Genomic DNA, 23,241 nt, shown 5'->3' with positions numbered 1-23,241 from the left:
TTAACGATATCGTTTATTGACAGCTAAATACTGGGAGCAGATTTACAGAATATCCAATAAACGAGATTAAGCTTAAGATAAAGTAGACGCGTCACATGCTCGATATGAAAAATCTGTACAACTAATAGTAACTATCGGGTTAGACGGGCGTTTACTGGTTTCTACGCAAAATGCCAATTATTATAACTGTTGTAGCTAACATACTAAAGTAATAGAATATGTTATTAATAATGAAAATCGTCTCGACACTTCCTAAATTGCTGTAGTTATACAAAGACACAGCCGCACTTTCGACAAGGTAGAGGATGATGATGATGATTACACTTTCCTGATTTATGCATTGAAAACTTTTCACGTTAATGTGAAAAAAAAAACAATGTTATTAAACGCAGAAATTTTTAACCAGTAGGATGAGCCACCCAAAGGGAGAGCGTACTGAGATGACAAAGGGACGGATGATTAAACATTTTAGAATACACGGAATTCTTTAACTTGTGTCAAAAAAAACTGACAAGCTATTTTGCAGCTGGGGCTCGATGTAAAAGGTTGGGAACCTCTGCTATTGGTTACGGATTTGAGTCGTACTTAAACCATACAAACGGCAAATTACCTCAAATGCAATATGAGCGAACGATTGAGAACATAGCTAAGTAATAATATACTACTCGGTAGTTTACTCAACTTAGAAGTACATATTTAGCTTAATTAAATGGATGCCCGGATTAGAGAACACCCTCATTTATGTTGATTAACATGGCGGATGTTACGGCGATCTTCACATCAGATACGGATCCTTACGCCGCTCCGGCGAGCGAGAGGGAAAACGCTCACGTTCACTTGTCCGGGCATGAACACGTTCACTGTCCCCATACAAAATGTATATGACCATACACCGCACTCGAGGAGGCATTTTGCGAGCACGTTAGTTTAGTAACGTTTGCAAATAAATGAATAAATTTTCGAGTTCTCAGAATAAGGTATTTGGATTTAGTATTTGTAACCTGGTATTCGCTACTCTCGCATCGAATGATGGTCCTTATGACAGTATTTTTTTTATATGTAATAGCTGTCACGTAAATTTATGTATTTTTTTAGAAGTTTCGCACACTCATCATTTACTTTTGATTTATTTGCAAACGTTACTAACGTGCCCATAGAATTCCTCCTCTAGTGCGATGTATAGATCACACGTCCAAGTGCTTTCACTTTGAAGTTGTGAACCCATAGTTGAAGCACGGACCCCTGAAAAAAATGCTTCATGACCCCACATTGGAGGCACCGAGCATCCGGACAGGAAACGTGTTAATTTGGGCAGCTGGGTTTGATAAATGGTTTGCAGAATAAGTTTACGTAAGGCGACCTCATTTTTAAAATGTAAAGTGATTTTAACGATGTCTTCCACGCGCGGAGTAGTGTCCGGCGGCGCCGTCGCGGCTGTAGCGGCGCTCCTTGCGCGCGGGCCGCGAGCGCGAGCGCGAGCGCGACCGGCTGCCGCGCCGCGATCGCGACTTCTTGTCACGCCCCGAATCATGACTTCTGCAAATACAATTTGCGCGTTACACATAAGCTATAAGACGGTTATTATAATACCTAGACAAGCCATACATTCTGTTACATTCTGTGAACTGTTCGAAGAAACTTCTGGCGTTACAAATTAACTAATTGAGTCTTGTAATGTTTTGTGAATACCGGTATGGTTTTAAAGTTATTTAATAACGAATAAAAATCGAGGGTTTCGTACCTTCATATGATATAAAAAGCCCTGCAAGCGAAAAGGCGCGGCACTTACACTTTTATAATACAGCGAGAGGGTAGCCTTCCCGCGTTCCCGCACCCCGTTTTATGAGTACTAAGTGGCTCCGCTGTAAGGTATGTTCCACAGCGGGGCCACTATCAATGCCCATTATTTCGTTTCCTAGTACAGTCACACGGACAAAGTGCCAAAAACATGTATACACTACCTTAATATGTATATGGGCAATAAGATCGTGTATACATATTTTTGACACCTTGTTCGTCCTCGGTATTTTTAGACGTGGCTGTACAGTAGGGCTAGGATGATCAGCTCTTTATCATTTGTCACCATGCCTGATAAATGATAAAGAGCCGACCATCTTAGCCGTACTGGTGTACATAAACATTTTACATTCATAATGTACGTTCCCCGTACATCACTTCACCACATAATTATTCATTTTCATTATGATGTCGCCGCGGCAGAGCACCACCACAAAGAAAGGCCTCAACATTACCAATATTTTTTTTAACAACCGTATTGTGATCTAAAAGCGGTACGTTTTCAATAACTCTGCTGGCTGAACCTACTGCACCTTGAGTTTAATCTTCCCGCAACATCATATTGCAATAAATAAATTAACATTTCAATACAGAATGTTGCTCCTCAAACCTGAATATATTCATTTTCAGGTTTCAAGTTTATTCAGGCAACTTACTGGGTCTAGGCAAGCCAAGATTGATCCTGTGGGAAATATGTCATGTATCTTAGAACAACTCTAAGCGACACTGAAACATCAGTTGTTACAGAATATTTATATCTTTCTGCTTAGCCTTAAGTTGACTGGTAGAGAATGCCTAAAGGCATTAAGTCCGCCTTTTGTACTATTCTTTTGTGCAATAAAGGTTAAATAAATATTTTAAAACCTATAGGATTGAAATTCCCGTTAGGTGGTGAACAAGTATTGCGTGTTTCTGAGGCGCGTCGCTCATTCATTAAAAAGTATTGCGTGTTTCTGAGGCGCGCCGCTCATTCATTAAAAAGTATTGCGTGTTTCTGAGGCGCACCGCTCATTTATTAAACAGTATTGCGTGTTTCTGAAGCGCGCCACTCATTCATTAAAAAGTATTTCGTGTTTCTGAGGCGCGCCACTCATGCATTAAAAATCGTGTATTAAGATGAAAGGGAGCATACAAACGTATTCTCCATCTTCGCGTCTGAAAGTTCTTGTGTTAGTTAATGAATAAAAGTAAAAAAATATTTATACACTGCCGCCTGGTTGTTTACCTCTACTTCTGTTGCTGTTTTCTTTTTGTATTGTTTTTATTGAGGTATGCATTACAGAGTATTTGCATTGTATTGTATTTTACGTATTTTATAGTAAAATTATGAACTTAAAAAATATTATCGCGCAAAATAATTAATTCTTCTTTTAACAATCTCTACTAAAGTTAACAAAAGTAATATCCACCATTCGGACCGTATCGTAAGATTATTTTTTACAAAAAAAAATCAATCAGTCAAATCAAAGGAATTGTCAATAGATGTTCGTTATTGCCATATTATTTGTTTGAAGTATCTTTCGTTTCGTTTTTGTGTTATTTAAACTAACACTTAATTGTTAGAATAGTTTATGAAAACATAGATATATATAGGATACATTTTTTCAGGTTGTATTTTTCCTTCCAAATATGTTTCCACTGCTGAAGTGATAAATCTTGTATACTACACGAGATCAAAATGGTTTACATCTCGTGCGCATATGAGTCTCTTTCTACGCTCAAGATTCTGAATGTAGAATCTTTCGCTTGCACCGGACTCAAAATAAGCACTCAAAGAAATATCAAACTTTGATCTCTTGTTGTACAAATAACTATTTCCATAATGTCAATATCCAGGGAGGAAAATCAGTGCTACGTTTATATGAACTCTTAACACAACGCATGACAATGTCGAATAATGACTAGACAATTTTTACTCGTAATTAGTTAATCTATTTAATATGTAAAATTTAATTCAACAACGTATTCATAGTTGCTCTGTACAGTTAACAGAGTGGCCGCATTTATGGCTAGACTACGAGTAGGTAATTGATCTTTCTATTTCTCGGCTCGCGTGAATGAAATGAAATAAAGAATTATTAACGCAGTACGGAATGATTTGTGTAATTATTTTATCTTAAACACCACGGGGGATAATTAAATCGCACTTGCAGCAAATAATGTGGATACGACAAAAGAGAATTTGAAATAGAGGCGGATTGTTAAAGAAAAGGCGCCCTTTTTGATATTTAACAAATGTAATACATATCAGTGAAAGAATAAGGATCAAAGTCAAATGGCGTTCTAAAAGTTTTAATCATGTGTCGAAAGATGACACTCAATTTACGTGGCTACAAAGTTTTCTTTCACAATAGAGTTCTATTTCAAATTCTCTTTGATACGACGGACCTTGTAGTGTTGGATAATTAAACAGCATCCGATTCGTCCCACTGATAACTAAAGCATTCGTAGCCTGTCGCCGAGCACTATATGTTTACAAAGCGATGTTTATTCTTATTAGCCCTTTCGATGCCAACGACGGATATATCCGAACTGCCGGTCCAACGCCAATGACGAATTAATCCGTCACAGAGCACAGAGCAACATAGACCTAGGTGCATGCATAAAGTTTAATTTCAGTTTTGCCACTTCGGTGACGTGGCGTCTGAGTGACAGCTTTTGTGTTTGACACGGCCTCGAAAAGGTTAAGCATACTGCAACAATTTCAAAACTAAATACCATTAATTCTAAGCAGTATAACAGATCTAGCACCCGCGTTCCAAAAATAAACAAATTTTGACACTTATGATAGTGTAGTCCAAAAAATATTAGGGGTTGCTATAAATTAAACAATTCTCTCGTACAAAAATGAATTAAAATAAATTAACCCATCAACAATTCTGCTTCACAATGTTTTAATGGCACTTTAGAGATAAAAATACGTGTTACTATTAGCTAGAAGTATGGAAAAAAATATGTTTATACTTTTGGGTTACATTGGAATTTAGGTTCAAATTTGACACGTATACACTGTGGACCTATACTGTAACCCAACAGATTTAATAGCTGCTTTCTTGAACGCATTTAGAGACTAATATGTCATTCCGTTTTCTGAAATCGGTCTTGTTTTAGAGATAATGACAATTTAGGAAATTTAGGGAAAAGTGTGGACTGAAGGAAGATGTAGTGACAAAAATTGAGAAAGGTATGTTGAGATGGTTTGGACATGTGGAAAGAATGAGTGAAAGAAGGTTAACAAAGAGAGTGTATAAGGGAGAAATAGAAGAGGGAGCTGGAAGGGGTAGACCTCGGCGGACTTTCTCTGATCAAATCGGGGAAATCCTGAAGAAAGGCCAGGTCAAGAGCACCCTTAACCGACGCGCGTGTATGAGGAATGTCATGATAGTGAAGGAAGCGAAAGAGGTATGTCAGGATCGTAGCAAGTGGAAATCCGTGGTCTCTGCCTACCCCTTCGGGAAATAGGTGTGATTATATGTACCTCTATGTATAATGACAATTCTTGTGAAAATTTGTTGTGATAATAAATCAGTGAAAAACGCCTTTTTCCGCCAAGAGTTTAAAAGAAATAACGTGTCCTGTGTATGAAACACTCACATACACAAAAAAAAATTGTTAGCCGAAATTGACCAAAAGTCATATAACATTTATTGCTCCTTATGACCTCAGGTGGTGGCGCTAGTGAGCACCTAATAAGATCGGCTCTGCGCTTATTATTTGTTTATAAATAGTAAATACGTTTAGAACGAGGAAAACATTAGTGAAATAGATACTACTAGTGACAATTCTGTTATAAGCGATGGATTCAAGGCGAACACAAGTGTCCTTGTCCAATTATGTCCTTGAAACACGAGAGACACCAGCTCAATGGTCTGAATCACTATCATTTTGTTATACAAAAAAGGCTATCCAAACGATATCGGGAACTATAGACCAATAAGTTTACTCCCAAGTATCTTCCACAATCCTTACACAAAAAAATCTATTTTTCATTCCATACAAGCTATTTTCCACAATCCTTACCAAAAAAATCAGCTCTACATTAGAGAAAGAACAACCCATAGAACAGGCAGGATTTAGAGGAGGCTTTTCTACAATCGATCATATCCACACACTCGAGCTTCTTATAGAGAAATACCAGGAGAAAAGAAGGCCGCTCTACTTAGCATATATCGATTATAAATTATAAGAAAGCTTTCGATTCAGTGTCACAAACTTACATTTGGGAAACACTTAACAACGCAGAATGTGGAACTAACACAACCGGTCCCTGGTTCCCTATCAAAAGAGGTGTAAGACAGGGGGACCCTCTATCTCCTATACTTTTCGTAGCTGTACTAGAGTCAATAATAATAAACAAACTTGACTGGAAAAAACACGGTGTAAGAGTCAAAAACAAGTACCTAAGCCACCTATGCTTCGCCGACGATCTGGTGCTGATATCAGAAAAAGCAAGTGAACTACAGCATATGGTAGTCTCTAAATTGTGCTAGCAAAGTCGCTGGTTTGGAAATGAACCTCTCCAAAACTATGTTAATGTCCAACAGCACCAAATTACCAATACGAGGGTTGTTCCGTTAATAGTTAGTCAACGGCGTACTATTAACTGTATTTATTTAATTTTACTGTAGCTTAAAGGCAAATTTCATTACAAACTTTTTGGTATAAATGTCACTGGCCAGTGACAATCAGTAATTTTTTTATGAATTTCAGAAAAAAACATGTCTGTCACTTTTTGTTCGCAAAAATGGAGCTAACGCGGGAAGCATTTCGTGCTATGATATATTATGATTATAAACGAGGGCTAACATACAAGGATTCTCATGAAAATTTAACTAGTGTTTTTGGGACATTATCCCCATCTCTTGCCACTATCAGTTACTGGTTCCGTGAATTTAAGCGTGGGCGGAGCGACATCAAAGATGAGCCTCGACCGGGGCGACCGCCAACGGCAGTTACTCCAGAAAATGTTATCAAGGCGGAGTGGTTAATAAAGGAATCTCGAAACATTACCCACCGAGAGATTCAGGACGAACTGAAGATTGGATCCCGGGCAGTTTCTACCATTTTGCATGACCACCTTCAAGTTCGGAAGGTTTCGTCTCGGTGGATACCACATTTTCTCACACAAGAGCAAAAAGATAGTCGTGTCGATTGGTGCAAATATATGTTGAAGAAATTCGATAATGGCGATTCTCAACAAGTGACCTACATTGTGACATCTGACGAATCTTGGATATATAGTTACGACCCATTTACAAAACAGCAATCAACACAATGGGTCTTTGAAGAAGATGATTTACCTACTAAAGTAGTTCGCGGCCGAAGCGTCAACAAAAAAATGGTTGCTGTTTTTTTTTCGACGCAGTGGACCTGTAGCCGTAATTCCACTTGAAGATCGCAAAACAGTTACCAGCCAATGGTACAGTGAAGTTTGCTTGCCACAGGCCTTCCAAGAGCTGAACGTCAGTCGTCCAAGTACTGGAACTCGGGGCATCATTTTTCATCAAGATAATGCTCCGGCTCACACGGCTTCCAGAACCATGGACTTTTTGAGCAAATCAGGTGTGCAACTACTACCACACCCTCCGTACAGTCCTGACCTGGCTCCGTGTGATTTTTTTCTGTTCCCCACCTTAAAAAAATTATTACGTGGACGACGATTTTCGACGGCGGATGAAGCAGTGGACGAATTTAGGCGACTTTTTTTGACCTTCCGCAAGAACAGTTTTTTTCCTGTTTTGAAAGCTGGTTCAGCCGAATGCATAAGTGCATTAATGTAGCAGGGGAATACTTTGAAAAGTTGTAAATAAAGTTTTATTATATTCCTTATAGTTTTTGTTTAACTAAAAATTTTCAGTACAGCCCTCGTATATGTCGACGACGAACCACTTTAATATACTGAAAAATATATTTATCTCGGCAAACAAATTAGCTTCGACATCTCAAGCAATTACCAAGAGGTGGAACGCAGAGCACAGCTAACTTGGAATAAGTACTGGCGCTTAAAAGAAATATTTAAGAGCAATTTGCCAATCAATCTAAAGACCAAGGTAATGAATACTTGCCTCATACCATAGAATAGAATAGAATAGAATTTCTTTATTTGCCAGAATACGTATGGTACAAGATGATAACAGAAAAGGTTTTACATATAAGTGTCAGTATTCAGTCGAAGACACGACATGCAAAAATTAACATAAAATAAATCAGTATAGAAAAATTAAGAAAATAAAACAGTGGCTAAATTTTTCATAGTAAAATAATAATAATAATAATAACATCCACTTGTAACAATTCGAAAATTAAATAATAGAATGTCCAAGAATAAATAAAACTTATAAAACTAACATCGATAAATTAAAATTTGATATTAAAAGTAAAATTGCAAAATGGATGTCGTATATAATTTATTTAAAAGTCATTGGGAGAATACATTAAAAATAAGATGTAAAGAAATATACATAAACTCTACTACTGAAAATTTTACTTTACTAATTTCTGCTCTAAAAATTCCCTAACACTGTAAAAGCAATTTTCAGACAGCCATTTTGTAATCTTATTACTAAATTGGTTACTATTAATTTGCTTTAGCTCATCAGGAAGACTGTTGACTATAACTATACACATATTGTATGCATTTTTGTGGTATACAGTAGAATGTGAAGGAGGCTGATATAACAAGTCCTTATATTGCGCTCTACGAGTTCCGGCAAAAACATCAAATCTCTTTTTAAAAAGTTCAGGGTATTTTTTCACAAATAGACATGCTTTTTTGATGTACATGCAAGGCAAAGGCAAAACATTAAATTTCCTAAACAGTGGTTTACAGCTGTCCGTGATCCAAGCGTTGGCTATCGCACGAATGCACTTTTTCTGTCGAATGAACGCTTTTTCAATGTCGACCGAATTGCCCCAAAGTAAAAGACCGTAGTTAAGTACAGATGCAACATATCCGTGATAGGCAGTTGTTGCGGCCTGTAGAGATACCGTATTTCGAAGTTTCCTTAGAGCGAACACAAATCCGTCAAGTTTGGAACAAACAACTTCGACGTGTTGTTTCCAGCTTAAGTTTTTGTCAATATGTAATCCTAAAAATTTCACATTATCACATTTTTCTACTAAGATGTCATTATATTTGATATCAAGTTGGCCAGGATTGGTTTGATAGGAATGAAATTGTGTATACACTGTTTTCGTTAGGTTGATATTGAGATTGTTATTGCTGGTCCATGTGCTGATATCGGCCAAGGCTTTATTTATTTCAGCTTCATACGTTAAAATATCCTCTCCCTTAATTATTAGTGTAGTATCGTCCGCAAATAATATGCACTTTTGTACGGTAGCTTGGGGAAGATCATTAACATAAACCAGGAATAACAATGGGCCCAAGTTACTGCCCTGAGGAACTCCCCATCTATTTTCGCGAAAGTCAGACCGGAACTTTTGTTTCACAAGACTTTTCCCCTGACTAACGAATTTTTCAATTTCTGTGCACTGTTTTCTGTCCCCCAGGTAGCTTTTGAGCCAAGTAAGTACTGAGCCTCTAATCCCATATATTTCAAGCTTCTTCAACAGTATGTTATGATTAACAGTATCGAATGCCTTACTTAAGTCAAGGAAAATTGATGTAATTGGCAATTTGTTATTTATCGCTTCTGAGACATATTTGATAAAATGAAAACATGCTAATTCAGTCGAATGACTTTTTCTAAAACCGAACTGATTTGGTTGTAATATCTTTTTCTTTTCAAGGTAATTCGTTAACCTCATACACATTGCACTTTCGAATAATTTAGATAAAACCGGAACTAATGTTATGGGTCTATAATTATTTGGATCTTTGCAACCTTTTTAAATAACCTAAAGACCAGATGGACAAAAATTGTCACCCGCGTGGAGGGGACCACCAGGCAAAAGAAAGCAAGGGAGACCCCGAAATCGGTGGGAGGACGAAATCAAACGTACAGCGGGTCCAAACTGGATGCAAACTGCAAAATCCAGAGACGATTGGTTCACCTTGGAGGAGGCCTTTACCTGCAGAGAGGTTCTTGCAGATTAACTCGCAGGAAAACGAAACAAATAACAATAATAATAACGCTTAATAAATCTTAATATTTTATATAATAATTTTTACTTGCCTTAAAAATACTAACACACTTTTTTCATGATACTTACCTACTAACAACTACTTTTTGTAATTAAATATAATATTAGTGTAAATTTAACTCTGTAAGAAATAAAGGCTTTTTTTTATTTAGGACCTCAGGAATGCATGGTAAAAATCTGTCTGATTACATAGGCCCACGCTGTATTACTATTTCCCAATATAATAAAGGAAGCTTTATGGTGGGCCATAGGGTTGAGATATCGGCCGCGGCCACGACAGACCGAGACAATCGCGCGCGCCGCCACAGCCGAGGCTCGTCTACACTGGCCGTTTGCTTCGCGCGGCAATTTCCTCGCAAGGCTACTCGCTATGTGTGGACCCGCCTATTATGATGAGCGTCCAAAACACTGGGAAAATCATTAAATTAAATCATCAAGTGCGGGATCGGAATTCTAAATATTTACTTACGAATAATAAACGAAAAACCTCGCATAGCCAATTTACATATAAAAATAAATAGTGTGCTTATGTAATTTTGTATCTAAAGAGTATTTAAAGAGTTAATAAAACCTCACTTAAACATGCAGATTTATATGAGAGCATAATAAAAAAGAATTGTTGTCACAACTCCAAGCGTTAGTTTTGATAATAAATAATATAATGGCTATATTTATGCTATAGATGTCACTTTCGCAATCGGCAGTACCAAAGGACTATTTGAACACGCAACGGGAGTGCTCTGGCCTTAAACCATTAGTACACACACATTTCATAAAAGACATAAAATACTTTCGCCATTGCTGTAACTCTTATAATTCGTATAACTTGTATAAATAAATAAAATCTGGCGTGCTTTACGTTTGTTTTTTTGACGTATATAACGGATATTTTCATCTGACATCAAAACTTTACAAAGACAAATTAATACTATGTATTTTATCAATAATTGAATATTTAATTATTTATTAAGAGATACTTACCCGTCACATGAGCAGATCATTCTTAAAATTGATAAAAATCCTTAAATCAGCAGCAACAACTTTATATATTATCAAGTCAACTGATGTTGCCACTAAGTTTCACCTTTAGTTCCATTTTATCTACCTTCGAGCAATACCGGCTTCCGACACATCGGAAGGGAGAAGTCCTAGCGAGCCGTACAAATCGTTCCGCCAGTTTTTGCGGGGAAAAACGTGCACACAGTCGCACTTCGCACTAGAAATCCAATCTGTAATGACGACAAAAATACATCGAAATCGAGACACGTCAAAGACAAATAATATTGCACACTTCGTTCTCTTTTTGTGTACGGACGGGTCACAGTTGGGCTTATGCTTCAGCAGAGGGGAAATAGTGCGAATGCCGACTCCGTTCCCGGTATTACTCGAAGATTTCTATAATTGTATGTAGCACTATAGTCAGCGCCAGCAATGTAGTAGGCAACGAACCTGGAATCGCGCGAGTGTGTCTTGCGACGCGAGCTGGAGCCCCGTCCGTGCGGCGAGCGCGAGCGGCGCCCCGGCGGCGACGCCTGCGGCGACTCGCGCTCGCTATTCAGGTTGAAGTCGTCGAACCTGCAATAACGCTACAAGTCAAAAACAATAGTACATTATTGTCGAGGCACGGAAGTAGCCTTCCAAAAATGGTGCAAGAAATATAAATATAATAGAAATAGTTTACAGAAGCAATATTCTTACGTATAGACTTTCACAGAAAAAAGTAATAACAATTAAAAATATTTGCTTTCCCGCCTTTTTATTTTTTTCTGCCGATAAAATACGCCAATCTATTTGAGACATGGATTCATAAAGTGGAAGACGCTATCATTTTTTGCCGTACTAAATTGAACCTTATCACCGAGCCAGAAAGGTGTTCGTTCCAGACTAGAGTCCACTTGAGATGGCAAGTGGGTCGCTGTGTCTCACTCGCACCGCACATGCACTGACTTATGTATACGTACTAATAATATTCCTGTGCACTAATAGTCCTGAGTGGGTTGAGTCTGTGTCCCGGATAGGTATGTCTGGCGCCGCCGCCGACCACGGCTGCTGGTAGTGGTAGTGCCGCGCAGGCGCACGGACCTGCTCGGTAAGGCTCCGCTGACTCGAGCATTGCGCACCCTCAATTTAATTGCCGAAAATATTGACTTGTTTTCGTGTTCGATGTGTTATAGGCGTAACGATATATATAATTAAGGAATAAACAAGATTGTTATAATAGTTACACTATTGTATTAGGCTTAGTGTCCTGTAAAAATAGTTGTAAGTATGTGACACTGGCGACATTAAAATTTATAAATGGTCATAAAACTCTTTCTATTGACTCTCGTACTCATAGTAATTTTGATCAAATCGCGCTTATAGCATAAGATACTCTTTAATAATAAAAACATTACACAAAATTACGAGATAAAGAGTAAATAATGTCTCATTATTAGATTTATTGAAAAGTGTATATTGCTCCGTCCGGCAGCCAGTGTTTAGTTATTGCAATGTTGTATGGGGTGGCGCTTGTAAAACCCACATGTTAAAATTAGAAAGAGCTCATAGATCCCGGTTGAAGATCGTGACATTTAGACCATATAGGTATCCAACGAGTCTATTATATAAACAATGTCAATTACTCTCTGTCAGACAACTATATATACTACTGTTAGTGTTAAACCAACATAGGCTTGCCCCTTATGATCAAAATAAAATTACAAGTAAACGTACTTTGACTAATGTATGTGCACCATATAAATGCAGACTAGCTACGGCCAGACGGCAACGAAGATGTATGGGCATCTTTTTATATAATAAGATTAACAAAACTAAACATTTATCCCCTACATAAACATGAGTGTAAGAAAAAACTTAAGTCCTGGTTGTTGGCACTAGACTATGAACAAACTGAAAGCATCCTACCCGGATATACTCACATACACACACACACGCACTCTCACACACACACACGCACTAACACACACAAACACGCACTCACGCACACACACACACACGCGCGCGCGCGCGCACTCACGCACACACGCACACACACACACACGCACACACACACACACACACACACACACACACACACACACACACACACACACACACACACACACACACACACACACACACACACACACACACACACACACACACACACACACACACACACACACGCACATCTACACAAAAAAATACATACATAAATTTAATTGCACTGTATTCTTATTAGAATGGCATTACATCAATTTTAATATGGTAGACATTGTACAAAAGACAAAATATAAATATGGCACAGGATAAGCAATTACAAAGGCGAACTTATCCCTTTAAGGGATTTCTTCCAGTTAACCTTTGTGTCACTGGACTTTAAACATATAGCAAACTCGCCACTTATGTTTCCACATTCTTAGCAATATTATTATTATAATGTAATGTTTACCCAGGTACTGGCTGTTGTAGTTATAAATGTTGCATGTCTTTTTCATGTCACTGTAAATGTGTGTCATAAGGATGATATATGTACATTTTGTATGTTTATTTGTATGTCATGAGTTTTTGTCAAATGCAGCAAAAAAAATACAAAAACAAATTTTCACAAGAACTGTCATTATTTCTAACACGACAATTTCAGAAAACTTTGTACTTACATCATTTTAGTCTAAAAATGCGGTCAAAAATACACCTTCAAAATCTGTCGGGTTTAACCAGCCCACGTTGTATATTGAATAGAACAGCCCTACTTGCAGAAGTCTCAAGCTAATTGCAGATTTGGATTTTGAATGTGAAGAACTTAGTACTAATTATCGACTATTCATTGCTTAAATGTAATGAATGCCTTCATAAGATAGGTATTGATACCTTTTTTCATCTTAAGAGGGAAGTATACCACGTGATCTTCCATACAAAAACAAAAAACGTTTTTCCACTTCTAAATATTTTTAGTATGTTATTGACACAATGAAAAACTAGGTTTATACGTGTTCCTTTACTTCAAAATTTGCAAAACTATTTTTTTTTCTCAGAAAAGCGAAACCTATAAACCTAGAATATATTATGGTGAAGCAATCAACATCAAAATCAAAGTGATTTGTTAAGATTTAATTAGTGGAAACCGTTTTCTCCCAGACTTGTCTAGCAGGAGTTACGGGATGACTTACTTGTTTTTGGGAGCATCCGCGGAGCTGCGACTGGAGCTAGAGCTGGACGACGAACTTGACGACGAGGACGAACTTCTTGATCTGAACAATATATTTCACAGATGTTATTATATTTATTTATCTATAAACATAAGTATATCGTCATCTGTAATACTATCCATAGTACAAGTTAGCTTAGTTTGGGGCTAGGTCGATTTATGTAAGATTGTCCCAAAATATTTATTTTGTTTATTTAGAAAAACTACCGTGGCTTATAATTCCTAGTTAGGATTCATACAGATATCATGTGACGTGACACTGTATGAGATTGGTTGGTCGGAGAAAAGACACATATGATCACGACCACCTCCTGTGTGCGACAAAATATTATGTGTAGTTTTTCGTACACAACACGAAATATACATTATCAATAATCTAGTAAAATGTGGAATTCATTGTTACCGCAGTATTTATAAGTAGGTATTTGTGTGTAACTGGCTCTTAAAAGCCACTATTTTAGCTCGTCCTAGAAACTCATGCGTAAAAAACGAAAAAAGTACACATGATCCTGCATGGACGACGGGGTAGTAGGACCATACAAAAGCTCAGCCTTGTTCGTTGCTGAAATTTGAATCTATTTGTATGTACCTAGTTGGCTACTAAGTTCTGTTACTCGATTTGCAACCTCTTTATTTCCGTTAAAACAAATGGTACCGAAAAAATAAAAAATGACATGGATTTGTCGGCATGTGGTGGATGACATCGGAACAATAAACATCACATTTACGCCTCGCGCCAAAAATCTGGCGGCTCCTGTGCTGCCTCCTACAGTTCATGCACGCTCCCTATAATTATATACCACACATAACGCTTATCTCGTCTTATCTATAATGTATTGGGGCCTAAAAGAGAATCGTATCGCAGTAATTGCGTTGCACAAATGTGGGCACCGGTCAAACATGATTTTGAAGTTGCTTGAAAACCTAAAAATCAACAAACAATTTGTTTATCGCACAATTAACAGATACAATAGTACTCAGAGCTTCGATGACCGCAAGAGGTCTGGAAGACCACGCACCGTTCGGACCCCAACTCTAATAGAGGCAGTGAAGGCGAGAATTGCAAGAAGCCCCGTCCGGAAGCAAAAGTTGTTGGGAATACAGATGTCTGAAGAGAAGCTCCCTAAAAAAATTATCAATGAAGACCTTGGACTACACGCTTACCGCAAACAAAAAGGTAATTTGCTCAATGGACGATTAAAGACTGAGGCTAGAGAGAAGTCCCGTGCTATTGAAGCGGTACGCACAAAATGGCCACCGAAAAATACTATATACAGATGAAAATATTTTTACCATTGAAGAATGTTGTAACCGCCAGAATGACAGAGTGTATGCAAAAAACAGTCAATAGGCGATTGCGGCTGTTCCGAGAGTGCAACGAGGCCATCATCCCTCTTATGTGATGATTTGGCTGGGTGTGTCATACTCAGGGCTAACACAGGTTCATTTCTGTGAAAAAGGTGTGAAAACTGGGGCCAAAGTTTACCAGAAAACCGTTCTCGAACCAATAGTGAAGCTCTTAAGCCACACCCTATTTCAAAACCAGCCATGGGTCTTTCAACAGGACTCAGCTCCTGCACATAAGGCAAAAACAACTCAATCCTGGTTTCGAAGGAACAAAATTGACTTTATTGCCCACGAAGACTGGCCGTCCTCCAGCCCGGACCTTAACCCCCTGGATTATGTCATATGGCAGATTATTGAGAAGAAAGCCTGTGCTAAACCCCACACAAATCTTGACTCCCTCGAGCGGGCCATAGTTAACACAGTGACGGAATTAGACATGACAATCGTGCGTACGGCTATTGATGACTGGCCTCGTCGTTTGAGGGCCTGTGTCAAGGCCAGAGGAGGCCATTTTGAATGATATTGTCATATGTAATTCCTGATTTTGTGTACTTTATTTTAATATATAGTTTATTCAACTTTCGTTCGTATATTTTATGTAGATAAAGATTATTGCAGTAACATAATTTAGTAACCAGAGGCCTTTTTTAGATTTAGTTTAGTTTAGTGTAGTTTTATTTTTGTATAGTCTGTATTTAGATTAATTGTAATTTTAAATTTTTATTTATTGTTTCTGACATGTTTTTGTACCTTATTTAAATATATAATGGAATTACATTTAGTAACCAACTAGGTACATATAATATGTTTGAATTTAATTTGTTCAAAGTTATTTGAGACAAATTTAATTAAAACAAAGCTTACATCGTTATGTATATTGGGCGGCATTAGGCTATATTAAATAATTAATTAAATATCAATGTTTGGAAAACGTAATTTGCAAGAATAGCAACCAACCTTCGTTTAGCAGCTTTATTTTCCAGCGTTTCAGATTTGCCATTTTTCTCCGCTGCATCTGATCCGGCTTCTGCCCCGTCGCCATCTTTAGTTTTGTCAGTAGTTTCTGTAATCAATCATTTTCATTCTCAAAACCAGATTTTGAACGCAGAAGAAGGGATCACTGTTATGTTGCTTTAGCGATAAGCGGAGCCTGCACAAGTCACTAAGTGCACTGGTGAGTCTCGCGACGCTCATATCGCCGTTCATGAGTTGTAAGCTTTATAATTTTGTCCAAGCAGACATCCGCATCACATTGAATTTAAAAGTAACAGTGATTAGGTATACCCTCATACGTGACCGAAGTATTGAGAAGCACCTGTTTTCGAGGACTGAGCCTTCTCTTCGTCGCTGCCCCACAAGTCGTACTTGGAGAGGTCGGCGTCGTCGCCGGACTCCTCCTCGTCACCATCGTCGCCTGCGCCCGCCTCCGCTTCCGCCTCCGCCTCCTCGTCCTCACCCTCGCCGGACGCCGTCGACGCTTTGCTCTGAAACAAAATATTTCACTAGTCCCACGTGACGCATTAATCTTAACCTAATCCGTATTAACCGTGACTAGACATATAAAAAAAAACGTAAGCAACGTACTCCACAATTACTTCTCTTTTGAAACTTATGATGAATTTCATTCTTTAGATTTTCTACCTTTATATTATAAATTAAATACGAATATTTTAATCACTCCGCCCATTCGTATTTAGGCTTTATATGTTTAGGCAGAAAGTCCCGCTTGAGACTTAGCAGTAACTGCGTAGTGTAACTATGCAGGATGAAATGTTACTTAGTGCACACATTTTCAGCCCGCGTAGCCAACGTGCATATCATTCACTCTCCGTGGCGCACGAAACGCAACTGTCAGAGTCGCACTAATATAATATGGAAGAGTGATAGAGAGAGATGACTACGCTACGCTACGGAACGTTAACTATTGTAACATTGGCTAAGCGACCTGGAGGCCTACCACGAAAATCGAAATTCGTAAATTGAGAAAAATGCCCGCAATTGACGAACTTCGATTTTTGCGGTAATAGCCCTGGTGTATATTACGCAAGAGTGCGCTCGGCTCGAGAATATACTTTACCGTATGTGTCGCCATGGATGACAACCGATAGGTATAGCAACTGTTGTTCTGGAGATGGCCTGATGACGTTAAAGACAGCAAGGCCTACCGGCATATGTCTTGCAGTGAACCCGAATGCTGATAAGAAGAAAAAAAGTGATACTTTGCGCCACGTCGGCGACGGAGCTCTAAGTAAGAGGCGTAAAATTAGTGAATATTTTTGTATACTTATTTATCAATATTACGAGTTTGTATTTACGAGCAATGAAATTTAATTTTATGTAATGACCGCATTCAGTGTTTCCGGGTGACGCGGATAACACGCAAACTTGATAACCCTTACAGTCGAAAGACAACGAGCGATTCTTTAGGGGGAACAACATGACTTGTTAAGCATCGGGATTTTAATTGGGCGGCTTTGTTTTATCTTTTGAAAAAAAAAATTTAGTGCAATAGCCGATAAAATAATTTCATTATATACATATCTATATACTAATTTTGTTTTAACGACAATTCTGTGGCAAGAGATTTAGTTCCAAAATATGTGCACTGCATAAATTTTCATCCCGTAGAATGCAATAGCTATGAAATTATTGAAAGATTTAACTGTCTGAAACATGATTGAATTTAAAATAGGTACAACAAACCTTCTTTTTTCGTCTCCTCCTTCCCCCATTGATGGATTGTTTCGGAGCCTTGTCTGGTTGTTTTATAGTTAATTTGAGCCTATTTAACATAATCGGTTTCGGTAAAGCAAAGCTCTTGAAATTTCCTATAACCGATGTTTCTTGTGTTTCAGGTAAAGTGTTATCTCCATTAATATTTAACTTTTTTGCGACATTGGGCGGGATCACTACTGGGCCTGGATCAAAAATATCGCTTAAAAAAGGAGTGTCACCAGTAGTCCCGTGCAGTTTTTTTAGTTGTTTCTCAATACTCCCTTCTCTATCAGACTCCTTTTCCCAGTCTTCATCATTGGTCAAGTTGATGGTCTCGACGGGGTCAGCGGCGGGCAGCTCGCCTGCGTTACGCTCCTGCTCTGCTGGTACACCTTGCTGGGTGACATGATCGGATGGCTTCTGCCCTAACTGTTGCAAGTTTTGAAGAGCTAACAAAAGCGTATCTGTATTTATACCTGCCAATAAATTTGAAAAATCGACACTTGGCTGTGTTGATGTAGTACTAGTGTTATCGTTAGTATTACTTTTTAATGGCGATTTATTATCTTGTGCTATAAATCCGCTCATTGATTGTGTTTGGTTTTCTACAATTAAAGAGTGACTTTGATAACTTTTAGGTTTGATTGTTATAGATTCAATGATATTAATTTTTTTTGCTAATATATTTTCAGGTGATTCCAATGTTCTACTTTGTTTAGCAAAAATAATTTCGTCACTACTAATATTTGGCTGTATCACCTGGCACAATGTTTTTCTAGTGTTCTCTTTTTGATAGGATGAACTTAATGCCATCAGATTCTTTGTGAATAAATCTCCATCTGGTACTACTTCCTGTCCATGAGGACTTTTCGTAACATCCTGGATAAGTTCACTTTGGTCTAATTCCAAGTTTTGAGTGTCTGCTGCAAATTGATTGGGGAGAGTGTTCACATTGTTGATGTTAGGAGCCCCTGCTTCATCGTCATCCTTGTACAGAGCATCATCATCTTCATCCCATACCATAGTGTATGGTCTTACACTATTATTTTCCAGACTGTTTGTTTCCTGGTTGGGATGATCATCAAACACATCAAATATTTCCATTATACTTTTATTTTTCTGTACCGTATCAGACTGCACGACGTCAAACACACGAGAAGAGTTTTCCAACGTCATAGAAGAGTCTTTCGATTGCATGGGGGCATCAAATGGAGTATAATTATCAGCAGTATCAATTTGCTCAAAATCGTCATTTGTAAAGTCATCGCCATGAGGATCTATTATTTGTGGGTCTGCTCTATATGGTGACTGACAAGGAACACACTCCAGAGGATTATTTGTAGGGGCAATTATACCACTGTCATCCTTAGAATTTAGAAGAGGAATGTTTGCCACATTATTTTGCAATACAGTAAATATTTTGTCATTGTAATTGGGTGGTTCATTGTAATTTACACATGTCTCCTGTGGTGTTTGCTTGTTTTTATGAACTGTTGCACGGTTTCCCTTTGCCCAAAATCCTTTTTTCTTAACATTGTTTTTAAAATCTTGATAGTTATTTTTAGTTGAAGATCCTAGTTTAGTAGGCACATACTCGGCTGATCCACCATCTGCCTCAATAAAATTGGCATTGCTTTTTACTCGCATATTTTGCATACTTGATGTGTAGATATTTCCTGTAGCCAATGGTGACTGTTCTGATTTGTTGACAGTAGAGTATCCTTTAAAGGTTTGAATGTCATTTGATAATGACTCACAGCTTGTTTTAGTTCCTATTGGTGGTTGTCTTTTGTTTAGCCTAGATCTGGGTTTTGTACCTTCCCCATAGACACGTGACAAAAAATCAACATAATCACTATCATAAGAAACTGAATCAGAATCTGACACAACTATTGATTGCTTGTTTGTATGACCATTAGTAGTAATAGGGGTTGTTTTTGATTTAGAAGAATTGTTATCAGTTTTTTCCAAATCACTGTCCGCGTAAAGGGAATCTTGAGATTCATGGGAGCTAGCTCTGCAGTGTGGTGATGAGTGGTTTCTAGCCTGTATAGCTCGCTCTGTCACACTACTACCTTGACTACCGGATGATTTCTGTGTGTTGCAAAGAACTAAGGTCTCCGAACTAGTACTGCATACAATATCTGTAGCTTGCAGGTTATTTTGAACTTGGTTGGTTTCAGTATTTTCGGTTTCACTGTCTGAACTAAGAGGTATCTCTTCTGGATTGGCTTGAGCTATAGGCTGTCGATTTTTTAAATGTGGTGATTCACATTTATTATTCTTCTCAGTTTGATGTTTAATATGTATGTGAGAGTCATCTAAACAGCCTGTCCGCAATAGCTTTTGCCTCCAAGCAAAAATTGTTTTAAAATCTGGGGCTGGTTTATCATATGTTGATTCAAACTTATCAGTCGTTATCCTGCAATTTTTGTGTACAATGGCATAAGCAGCTACTGTCACTCTTTCTTCTATAGAATATGTAACTTCAAAGTCTTCTGTAGGATTGGGGCCAGTAAACTTATAGACAACATCATTTTTCAAAGGTTTAAATGATTGTACATTTATAGCTTTCTTTTGATCAAAACTCTTGGTGGAAAGGCCATTATTTATCTCCTGTTTAAGAATTTTTGAGGCAATTTTATTATTTAATGAGTTTTGTTCTGTAAATCTTTTGCGCAAATAAGTTCCATTTGTCTTATATGATGGCAACATGTGATCTTTTCCATTGTATTTAGTTTGAGCTTCAAGTTGATGCCTTCGAAATGCCATTTTGCTAAGTGGAGGTAGATCACACATGGAACTCTCGCTGAGAGTGCGCCGTGTTTTGTCAGCATCTCTGTTAGTCTGCATTGAGACATTAGGTGCAGGATCTTCCTTTGCATCCTTGTTTAGTTCCATCTGCAGCATTGCTGGTGGCAATTTTTTGGCTAGAGGTCCTTCAGTGATGCCGACCTGAAGGCAGGAAAAATTATCTCCACTTTAATATTTATGTGCATCAAAATTATTGCACTTATATATAATTAATAATCTTCTTCGCTTCAAATTCCACCATCCTCTGATTTTTCAACAACGCCTTTGGAAATGCCGAGTGCTATGTTAATTAGAATACAATGTTGTACTAACTGAAAAGTCTGCAGGATGGCCATTAAAGGAAACCAGTATTGTATCATTTCTAAACATGTGTAAAGAAATACCTACATGTTTAAATATGAGAAAATACCATTGTCAGTTGAAGGTCAATATAGAATATTACTCAAACTGACTGAGACTTCACTATTTCTCTTTTATTTAACCTAATACATTTAGAATGTATGTTCTAAAGTTCTACAAAAGCCAGAATCTAACAAAATACTAATGAAAATAATTTGATTTGATAGAAACTGCTAAATAAAGGCACATGTTGGTATAAATCTTCACACAATACCAAAAACTTAATAACCAATAATACAACAAACCTACACCTGTAGATTTTATATTCTTTGTCCACTTTATGTGATAATTATATTAAGCAAATAAAAAAAAACATGCTTGTTAAAAAAACTGAAGTGGGTATTTAGTGTAATTCACAAAATGGATACACACCATATTCTGACTGTCTAATTTGCGCTTCCTCTTTTTTCTTCCAAATTCATCATATTCATCATCAGAAGAAGGCTCTCGGCGGCGATACTCGACCACTCCGCGCTCATTGTACCCTCCGCCATAGCCAGTTCGCGCCTCCACCTAACAATACAACAATAACATATTAGCTAGAATTTGATAATAACACATATGGACAGTATCTAAGGACAAATAATATTTATTTATTTATTATAGTAAAGTTAATGTTTTGAAAGCTCGACATTTACTTCACCGAACTTCGGAGCATTGCAGACGTTGCACGTCGTACGCCGGGCCCAGTTTACATTCGCACATTTATTGCACTGCCAATCATCGGCGTTGAATAAGCCGCGAGACTTTTCTGCAGCTGATTTTCCAATTTCCGTGCCAAGTTTCTTTTTAAACATTTTCCCTCCATCGGGTCTGTCTTTATTACAACGATAACATGATACTCGCCGCGCAAAATTTATGTTACCACAACTCGGATCGCTACAAATCCAATCCCCCGCGCCTTCGTTCATTGTGAGCGACACCTATGTACAAACGCTCGCTAAACAATTATTGTCATTATATGTTATCTCTTTACTTCCATACCAGAAAGTAATCACTTTGAATGTGCGTACATAAAAGTGTAAATAAACGAATTTTGACGGATATCACAATCAAAGAAAACTAAGCACTCTTTTGTAAGTAAGGAAAGAAATCAAGCACAGCAAGAAAGCTTTATTTCATGCCAGCCATGACATGACGCAAAGCAGTAGAGAATGTTCTTACCATAGACTTTCTACTCCCCGGGCCATAGAGTTATTAAGATAAAATGTGTACACTGCCTAAAACATTGCGTCGCTGTCAATCTTTGGTATGGATTAGAGATGGGTAGTGAGTAAATCAGCAAGAGTGACGGAGAGGCAGATAACGATATTTCAATTTTTATATATCATAATTAAATATCTTAAATCGAATCCTAAAACCTACTATTTGTGTCTACAGTAACTTATAAAATTGAAACAATTAATTTACAAGAAAATTTACAAAGCCTAGTGCGAACACGGTAGTTTGCATATTGCAACCATCGTTCTATCTTAGTCTAATTACGCTTTACTTGGAGTAAAAGAGAATGATGTTGATGTCCACAATTTGTGATTTTCGGTGGGCTCTCAGATTAATAACTTGATTTTATTGTTGTTGTTGTTGTTGAAGTGAAACTTCTTATGCGACTTCCAACAAGGTTGCGTTAAATGTTTACGCTATAATCGGTAACATAAAGTAATAAGAGTTTGTGATGAGTAAATTCGTCGATTAGCTCAGCCTGTTCCGTGGTGTAATGGTTAGCACTCTGAGGGCCTACCGCGAACCACGTTCGACGTGTTGCCTCCCTGCTAAACTAACGTACAAATTTACAAGTGCGATACGGAAGCAACACGTCGAACGTGGTTCGCGGTAGGCTCTCAGGGGGCCTACCGCGAAAACCGAAATTCGCAAAT

The 23,241-nt window shown here is 37.8% G+C and overlaps 1 protein-coding gene across 2 annotated transcripts; it reads right to left on the bottom strand.

The window, feature by feature from the left end:
• Positions 1-22,775, bottom strand: LOC133519953 (zinc finger Ran-binding domain-containing protein 2). 2 transcript variants are annotated; one of them, XM_061854169.1, is made up of 8 exons: positions 22,006-22,775; positions 21,740-21,880; positions 18,143-21,109; positions 16,755-16,923; positions 16,397-16,502; positions 14,055-14,135; positions 11,353-11,478; positions 1-1,536 (listed from the first exon to the last, which is right to left on the bottom strand). In XM_061854169.1, the coding sequence occupies exons 1-8, from the start codon at positions 22,276-22,278 to the stop codon at positions 1,386-1,388; spliced, it is 4,014 nt and encodes a 1,337-aa protein (XP_061710153.1). In that variant the 5' UTR covers positions 22,279-22,775; the 3' UTR covers positions 1-1,385. The 2 variants fall into 2 exon arrangements, with proteins under 2 accessions (XP_061710153.1, XP_061710161.1); XM_061854177.1 differs by lacking the exon at positions 18,143-21,109 and having other exon boundaries at positions 22,006-22,546.
• Positions 22,776-23,241: the final 466 nt, after the last annotated feature.

The sequence above is a fragment of the Cydia pomonella genome, chromosome 1, assembly GCF_033807575.1.
Source record: "Cydia pomonella isolate Wapato2018A chromosome 1, ilCydPomo1, whole genome shotgun sequence".
Taxonomy (NCBI): Eukaryota; Metazoa; Arthropoda; class Insecta; order Lepidoptera; family Tortricidae; genus Cydia; species Cydia pomonella.
This window is presented reverse-complemented; position numbering and strand designations above follow the sequence as displayed.

Coding starts and splice junctions, on each gene's coding strand:
- LOC133519953 (XM_061854169.1), bottom strand. CDS start 22,278: ATGAACGAAGGCGCGGGGGATTGGATTTGTAGCGATCCGAGTTGTGGT. Junction 21,881..22,005: donor ATGCTCCGAAGTTCGGTGAA/GTAAATGTCGAG, acceptor TTGTATTGTTAG/GTGGAGGCGCGAACTGGCTA. Junction 16,503..16,754: donor GGCTCAGTCCTCGAAAACAG/GTGCTTCTCAAT, acceptor GATTGATTACAG/AAACTACTGACAAAACTAAA.